A 9371-nucleotide genomic window follows, 5' to 3' on the forward strand; every position below is an offset into this window, starting at 1 on the left:
CATCGTAAATCATCCTAATTCTACAAAATCACAAAATGTACAAATTCGCAAAATGGGAGAGGGAGAGGCTCGGTTGGGCATAGAGGAGCAGGGGAGATGCCGTGGAAGGTTGGTGGTGGCCTTGTGGACTATAGGCAGCAGATCTAGGCTGTCGTGGTTGTAACGCCTCGTACCCGGAATGGTCGGAGAATTACTACATGTCACTTACAAACCTGTCTCTCCAAGCACTTAAAACTCCAAAGACTTCATAAATAACACACAATCTCATATTTCCAAATAACCATAATGCAAACTCCATAAATCATCATTACAAAATAGTATAAACCAAAGGGGTTCACAATTTTCCAAAAATCTCAACGAAATAAAATGATGCATCTTTAAATCTCAATATGTCCAAACAACTCAAAGTACTTTAAATACTCAAGTTATACCCTTCTAGTAACAATGAGACTCGACCTTCTATTCATATCTAGTCAAGCTCCAATTTCTAATCCAGACCCCCAACTGAGAAATTAATGTCATCTAAAAATATATAAAGATAAATGGGTGAGTTATCCACAATTCAGTAAGCAGAGAACATATACTAGTATGTAAATATGAGCTTTTTCAGAAAGTTCAGTATGCAAAAACAAAACCTTTTATTTTTATATACAGATCTTAGAAAAACGTGTTATCAGAAAATTAGAGCGACTTTTCAATCTTTTTATACTCCAAAGCAACTATTCATATTTAAAGATCAGTTTCATATTCAAAAACAATTTGGTATAACATAACTGAACATCTTCATCTTATCATATCATATCATATCATATCATATCGTATCTTATCATATACCATGTTTAACCCCCGTGGTAGGGTTGTGCTATTCTCAGTGGCCAAACTAGGCAGTGTCATATGATGAATTTTCCATTTTTCAATCTCAGAACCCCGAGTGTGCATACTTGAAAGAACACGTAAAAAGACCACTTTGTTTCCAAAGTAGGTGCACTCATATCATATCACTTCATGTTGGTACCAACCATATCACGTGAACCAGTATCATTATATCGGAACCATATTCAGAATCAGATTCAGAACAGATAAGTATGTCAAAGTTTTATCATATCCATATCATATCAAAACAAGTGTGAAACATATTCATATAATTTCGAGTTGATAAAAAACAGATCCAAATCATTTCATATCACATGCATAAAAATCTCAATGATATCATATTTGCTCTTTTGCATATTTCATAAACATGTCAAATATTGCTCATGTCTACACTATTCAGGTCAAAAACATTTCTTTTATCTTTCACACATATCTCATGAGTGAATGTAAAACATATACTGAAGTTGTTTTTCACATTTTCTTTTTAAAACAACATGCACATTTTTTTACAAACCAACCTCAGTTCATTTCTTTTTATGCAAAATTAGTATAGGAACCCCGCTTACCTGGATTTCTTAACTTTTCGAAAATTTCCTCAACAATGTTGAACTAGATTAATCGTCACCTATAAGATAATCACGTAAATTTTCATAAATTTCCAATCAATTTTGTATGTTGATATTCAAGCCTAAACTTCTACAATAATCTATTTTTAATTCCTCAAAATCCGAAATTCTTATTATTCCTAAACTACCAACATCACTTTCTCTAAACTCAGTAATATCCAACTTACTAACTCCAATTAAAACATTAAATTCTAACTTATTTACGATTGAGGTCTTACTGTAATTTATAAAACCAAATAACATAACTATATTGAAATCGTCATAAGTAGAAAATCATACTTTTGTTTAAATAAAAAATATTCTTTTAAAAGGATTCAAAATAAGATTCGCACTTACCGATCACTGCAAGAATTCATCAGTATTTCCATAAAAATATTCCGTTAAAAAAAATATCAGTCTTTTACAAAAATTAACTTAATAATATAAATACACACGCCTACGTTCAAATAAAAACATACTCTGCCACCCATGTAATAAACTCATGATTTCAAACCCAAAGTACATAATATAAACTCTTTAAACTAAATACCCGAAACAAATAAATCTGGAGCCATACTTTAAGGGGTAAAAAGGTAAAAACCAAAACACCCTCTTTATCCTAGTGGGTTCACCGATATATATATATATATATATTTATATTTATATATACCATTGTTTCCTATTTAAACCACTAACAACAACTAACAAAAATAAATACACAGAGACTCAAATGGGAGTGTTGACAGAAGCTCACCCACGAAGGACCAAGGCAGTGGCACCGTGGAAGTGCGATGGGAGCTGGGCTGAGGTGGTAGTGTTGTCTTCGACGGCGTCGCACGAAGAGAGAGAGAGAGACCGAAGGAACCAAGAAACCAATAGAAATGGCGTGAGCTTACCGGGGTGATGGGAGGTCCTCGCCGGCAATTTCCGTGGGGGCACAGCGTGGTGGAGCTCTCGATGGAGCGTGACTGCAGCGACTTGGACGTTGTTCTATTTTAGACAACTAAAACAGAGAATTTCGGGGCTTGCAACAGAGGCTACGGGCGTTGGGTGGCAGCTCCGCATGGCTGGGCACGGTGGTGAGGTTTGGACTGAGTTTCACAGTGGAGAGTGATGACTGAACGACTTAGGGTGGCTGAGGCGTGAAGAGAACAAAGGAAATGAAATTAGGGTTGAGAAAAACTTAATCTATATATAGGCTATAAATAGAAAACAGAACACCTAAAACAAAGGGAAGGGAAACATGCATGAAGAAAAAGAAAAGATGGCGTGAACTCATGATGAATTAAGAGGCGTTACCCACGTACGTGGGTTTGGCAATGAGTTGGGTTTTACAGTGGTGGTGCGGTGGCGTGAGGTTGGGTAACGGCGGCGCTACGAGGAGAAACTCGTGCATGTAGAGGTGCTGCGTCAGTGGGAGGGAGGAGCTACGAGTGGTGGGTTTCATGGAAGTGGTCCATAGCGTGAGGGGAACTCGGTGGTGGTGCTTGGTGGAGCTGGGGCTGAGCCGCAGTGGCACAAGGGTGGAGAACCCGTGCATTGAGACCCATTTCGGGTTGCTCGCGTGCGGCTAAGGGAGGAGTTGCCAAGGGGCTTTGATGGTGGGGTTTGGTCACCGACATGAGGGGAAGCCGGTGAGGTGGTTGGTGGCGCACGGTAGCGTTGGGTTGCTTGAGGGAGGAGATTGGGTGAGAGAGAGGGAAGACGTGAAGCGGAAGGAGAGAGAGGGGGAGAAAGGGAAAATGAAAGTTTTGGGGATTTAAATCCCAACCCCTTATCTTAAGTCCCAAATTTGATCAAACGGTAGAAATTTAATCACTGATTTAAACTATTTTAAAATAGATAATTAAAATATAAATATCATATCATACATAAACTATCAAATTTATTTTATAAAATACTAATATTTCATCATTAAATAAATGATAAAATTTTGTTAAATATTTTTAAGAAAATAAAACTATATAAATAATTAGAGTTTTAACATAATTTAAATATGATAATATTTTTAATTAACTAAATTAGACAAACATCCCTTGGACGTTACTCCATTACTAGTATTATATATATATACATATGTATATATTATATATATCTCTGTGTGATTGCCTATGCCGCCGACGTTTCCATGCATGTGTGAATGCATTAGAGTCGTCATGGGTTGGGAGTCAGCACATATATATGGCCTTGGAGCACTGACATTGGTTCCGTCAAAAGTCCAGCTAAATATAAATTTTGCATATATATAGTTGAAAGCATTTGTATTAGAGTGGTTATAACTCTTCAGCTCAAGATTTGAGTTACAGTAAATCAAATTCATTCTTCAAATTTGAAGTAATATTGTTCACAGGTCAAAGGATTTTTAATTTCAAAATGTTGAAGAACAACTCCCGAGCTACGGACTTTTTTGTCTGGTCATTGAAATCTTGATGTGTTGCTTTCAAGAAGAGGAATTGTTGACTATATGATTGTAGTCTTCAATGGGAGATGAGCTTGAAGATGATTAGAAATTATTAATTAACATATTATTAGTATAATTGTAATATATGGTTAGTGTAATTACCAAATATCAAATTAAATTATTAATTAACATATAGTTAGTGTAATTGCAAAATATGCAAAAAAATAAATTAAAAATATTATTATTAAAAAAGTAATATTATATTATTATTTTAATGAATTCAATAATTAATCTAATGTGGAGTTATGGCTTGAGAGGTTTTAGACTTATGAAAAATATGTACTTTTTATCAAGTTTCAGATATGATTTTAATAAAGCCAATGCCAATGCTCAGACTATGCCATTCCCCCATCTATCAAATTAAGCCTCTGTTTGGATTCGAAACTCATATCAACTCATCTCATTATTACAATTTTTTTAAATTTTCACACAAAATATAATAAAAAATTCAATTTTTTTAAATTCCAAAACAATAATAATATTAAAAATAATATTCTAACAATATTTATTCAATTCATCTCAACTCATATTTGAATCCAAACGAGGCGCTCCGTTTGGTTGTTAAACTTATCTGAGTTCAACTCAGTTCAGTCTAATTTTAAGTTAAGTCTAACATTCAAACACCCAACTATTAAATTATTAAACTCATCTCAACTTAAAATTAAATTCTTTATACGTGGAATCTACAATATTTTTTAATTTTCTATAAATACATCTAAATTCATTTTAACATTCAAATATATTTAAACTCCTTTTAAGTTGATCTCACAAAACTTACTCTATTATTCCAATTCATTACTATTTATAAAAACTTAACTCAACTCAACATCTAAATACAGTATGACGTCAAAATTAGAGCAGTAGTACGTACGGAGGCCCAAATTTTCAGCTTTGAGGTACCAATTACTCTAATCTCTCTCTCTCTCTCTCTCTATATATATATATATATATATAATAAGCTAGCTAGCTTCTGGATCAAACAACTCCTATTGCATGCATTGCTTGGAGAAAAAACAAAAAACAATTGAAATGTCCAATCCAATAGAGTACTTTACCAAATTAAATAACTAATGCTCCTCACATATATATATTATTATATGTTGGTTATGGCACGTTAAAACTAGATCTAATGCCAAATGACTTAGAATGACCACCTTTTTCTTCATCTGTCAATCGATCGAGTGAATTAAATGCATGGCCACCAATTGTCTTCTTCCCTAACTATAATATATATTCTTCGATCGATCGATGATCGAGGTCGTTTTCCAAGATTGCTTTCTATTCACTTCTTTGAATATACATATGGTTTTCATGAACATGGATAACTTTAATTTGCATTGATTGTTCTTCAAATAGAATAATTATAAAAAAGTGGCCATCTTTTGCCATCTTTACGCATAGCTAGCGATAAAAGGTGGTGAAAAAGTTGTAGTAGTTGCCCCCTAATTAAAAATATCATGCACCCATTTATTATTATTATTATTAATATTATATATATGTTATAGAGAGAGAGAGAGAGAGAGAGAGAGAGACTGACCTATTAGAATAATGGAATATTACAATGAGATCAAGCTGACTAAATCCTCCTTAACAAAGACTTCACGAGTTCCAAGTGGACATCTCAACTAATTATGTGATTAAACCTCATTTGAAGAAAAATGTCCCACTAGCTTGCTTTGAGTACATAGGGGGGTAGTTGGGACGTATAATGTGTGTTTGAGTTTAATTGCGCGTGATAGAGAGAGAGAGAGAGAAGAAGAAGAAGAAGAAGAAGAGATTCTCAAATTCATCAATGTTTACACAGCCAACTAATCTCCCACTAATAACAACTTTCACCTCAATATTGTTTAGTTTGTACATTTCATAATACTACCACTTATACATTTGCCCAAAAAATAGAAAAAAGGCAACTTTTATATATTTGTATATATATATATATACATACATACATACATATAACCAACTAATCTGGTGTGTCTTCTCTATTTTTATATATATAGCTATGATGATCTACTTGAAGGGAAGATTATTACAAATAGCCGGATGGTCAGAAATGACCAAATTTCTCTCCCTATAATACACAATTTAAGGTATACATACATACAAGAATTTTATGGCCACCAATATATGTACTCCTTTAAGTTTGGCCTTTACTTTAGAGACCCCCCCCAAAAAAAAAAAAAAAAAATACACTAGTACTGCAGAAGCAACTCATGATGAGTTGTAAGGCAACCCAAAAGCCATAGGGTAGGATTTGTTTTAGTTCTTCAGAACCTGGCCTATGACTATAGGATTTTGGTATAGAGTTCTATATATGGAAGGAGGAGGAGTTTGACATTAAGAAATAATATCCTATATAAGATATCAAAAAGAGAGATGGCCGGGCCGGGAAATATTTGGAAGTTCATGAATCAATTACTGAACTGGAAATCAACTAAAGGAAAGGAGGGAACATCTTTCATAAACTCCTCCAAGTCCCATTCCCCCATTCTAAGCTCTTCTACCTCCCAACAATTTCCAACCCGAGCTAAGTTTTCTGCTCTGTTAATGTTGTTGTTGTTCGTGTTATGGAAGGTGTTATTATTCATTGCCCTATTATATGTATTTTCTGTTTCAACTTGCTCTTCAATGCCTACGCTCTCTAAAGGAGGAACAAACATTTCCCCATCAAACCCAATATCAACATCTCCAAGCTGGGCCCCATTTCCTCCAGGAAGATCATCTCCACCTAGATCAATTTGAGCCATGTATTGTGGTGCATTAAAGTGTCCACTTGCAATATTATTGGACATGTTTAGGTCATGCTGGAGCATATGCAATGGATCGACCATCTGGTTTAGGGCCATAGCCTGCATGGAAGATGATGATGATGATGAATCCATGTACATGGGCATGATGCCAGCTTGTTCTTGCATGGAAATGAGCCCGCCCATGACTTGATCTTTTGGCGATGATGAATAATCGCTTGTGTTTGGTGAAGGTGATCCTGACTGCAAGTTCCTTAGCCTCTTCTTTACAGTTGAATTCCAAAAGTTCTTTATTTCATTGTCAGTTCGTCCTGGCAAGCGTGCTGCAATTTGAGACCACCTAATTCAAATCAAAAGATCAAGAAACATAACAAGGAAAGTGTCAGATCCACTCAATTGCTAAAGTGTGTGATGCGTGCAGTTAGCAGTACTACTGTATTATTAATTTTTTTTGCTGAATGCACGATTTGCATGCCAAATTAGAACACAAAAAGATGAGGAGTGTCTTGAACTCAAAGGGTAGATACAGACACACCCTGGTACCGATTTTCCTTTTTAGTCAACTTTTGTCATCTACAAGAATCTGATCGAGCATATATATTTAAAAGCAGTAGTAGTACTAGACAATATATAGACTTTTTGTGTCAGCCGGACGATTGAATTATTGCAATATTTTTATGCTTTCTAAATGATGCTTTTTCACGAAAGCTTAAAAAATTCATGAAAAATTAAAAACTGTTAAATATTATATATATATATATATATATATATATATGTGTGTGTGTGTGTGGAGTGTCTTCAACTCAAAGCTGAGCTCGAGAGACCAATGTACTTTTCAGCTCAGATAAATATCACTCCTCGAATGCATGCATGGCATGTATGTATACACGTACATAGTAATTATGTGATATATATATATATATATATATATATATATATAAACTTAAACTTCATCAGGAGAATTAATCTACGATTAGCATACATATATATATATGGTCATATTCAAGTATATATGGCTAAGATTAACATCTCTGTCATGATCTTATTGAATGATGAAGATATATGCATGCATGTATTAATTTTTAGACTTCACTGGGAGAATGTACGAATGGTCATATTCGATCGAGTAGTACTACTAGCTAAGATCAACATCTCTGTCATGATCTAATTTGCAGGCTATTGATATCTGAAACCTAGGCTGATTGTGTAATTATTTTGTCTGTTTGCGCGCGCTTCCCTTTCCTAGGCCGCTAGCTGGCTGAGATCAACTTCTCATTCAAGAACTTCTTTTTCAAAACAAGCACGATTAATTTAGATAAAGGTGGCTGGCATGATATTCATGTATCGACCCGTTTGTATTGCATAATTATTATATATATATATGTGTGTGTGTGTGTGTGTGTAATAAAAAAATATAATGCCATAACGGACCATATATGATATAATATGCTATAGCTAGCTTTCATAATTTTTTCCACCTAATGCATCGAAAAGGTTAGAAAAATGAGAAGAAAAATGCAAAGTAAACACCAACAGATTAAGTAATTAGTTTAGCTAGCACGAGAATGATATATGATGAATGAGGGAAATTATATATTAATAAGGAATGAAGAACCTGTTGCCAAGAAGAGAGTGCAAATGGATGATGAGGGCTTCTTCTTGGGGAGAGAATGCGCCACGCTTAAGGTCAGGCCTCAAGTAATTAATCCAACGCAGGCGGCAACTCTTCCCACACCTCTGCAAGCCAGCATTTCTGGCCACGTCACTCCAACAACCTTGGCCATTGTTCAGCATATAATTCATGAGCTTGTCATCCTCTTCCGGTGACCACAAGCCTTTCCTAAGTAATTTGTTGTTGGAATTTTGGACGTTCATTATGTCTTTCCCAGCTGAGGAGGAGGAGGAGGAGGAGCAGGAGGAGGGCTCTGGCTTCCTCATTTTCAGAGGCTGATCTGTAACCTGCATATATCCAAATGTACGAGGTATGTATATATTTTTTTCAATCCCAACTGGCCCTTGATGTAGGTTACTGAACTCTTTATAGAGAAAGAGGGAGAGAGAGAGAGAGGGAGAGGGAGAGAGGAGGCTTATGAAGTGGGAAAAATGACCATGATGATATTGATGGCTGTGGGGTTTGCTTAGAATATAGGGAAGAGAGAGAGAGAGGAAGGGTTGGTTGATGGGTCTGAGTAGAAAACGGTTTGGAGGGGGACCTGGAGAGAGAGAGAGAGAGAGAGAGAGAGAGATGGTCGTCTTGTCTTTGACTCCATGACACCAAAAACTTGTCTTTTTTCTATTACCAATCTCATCACTCACACGGTATAGTCATGAAGAAAATATATATTGTGAAAGTTTGGCTTTATAACCAATTGCCAATGTATTTGCTTCCACTTCACATAATCTCCCTTTCACCCATATATTCTCGATCGATCTGTCGACTTTGATGATCTCCCTCCGATGATCCCTAGCTTTGTGCACTAGCTAACACGTGCATCTTAAGACAACAAATAAAATATATATATATATAGTACTATATAACATAACATAATGATAATACTCCACGTAATATCGCATGCTGATCAATGGATCCAAATCATTAACACATAGCTTCCATCGGATTTATATATATATTTTTTATATAATTAATTATTAGCTAATTTAAAAGTCCATAAATATAGGAAAATT

The 9371-nt window shown here is 35.0% G+C and overlaps 1 protein-coding gene across 1 annotated transcript; it reads right to left on the reverse strand.

Moving 5' to 3' along the window:
* Nucleotides 1-5929: 5929 nt before the first annotated feature.
* LOC108985387 (transcription factor MYB83-like) lies at nucleotides 5930-8705 on the reverse strand. Its single transcript, XM_018957668.2, has 2 exons — nucleotides 8302-8705; nucleotides 5930-7026 (listed from the first exon to the last, which is right to left on the reverse strand). Exons 1-2 carry the CDS (start codon nucleotides 8649-8651, stop codon nucleotides 6351-6353), a joined length of 1026 nt encoding a protein of 341 aa, XP_018813213.1. The 5' UTR covers nucleotides 8652-8705; the 3' UTR covers nucleotides 5930-6350.
* Between the last annotated feature and the right edge of the window lie 666 nt (nucleotides 8706-9371).

Source organism: Juglans regia, chromosome 5 (assembly GCF_001411555.2).
Source record: "Juglans regia cultivar Chandler chromosome 5, Walnut 2.0, whole genome shotgun sequence".
Classification (NCBI taxonomy): Eukaryota; Viridiplantae; Streptophyta; class Magnoliopsida; order Fagales; family Juglandaceae; genus Juglans; species Juglans regia.

Excerpts from the sequence above, each read along its gene's own strand:
- LOC108985387 (XM_018957668.2), bottom strand. The coding sequence starts at position 8,651 with ATGCAGGTTACAGATCAGCCTCTGAAAATGAGGAAGCCAGAGCCCTCC. Across the intron at positions 7,027-8,301 it reads CACTCTCTTCTTGGCAACAG|GTGGTCTCAAATTGCAGCAC; the intron begins GTTCTTCATTCC and ends GATTTGAATTAG.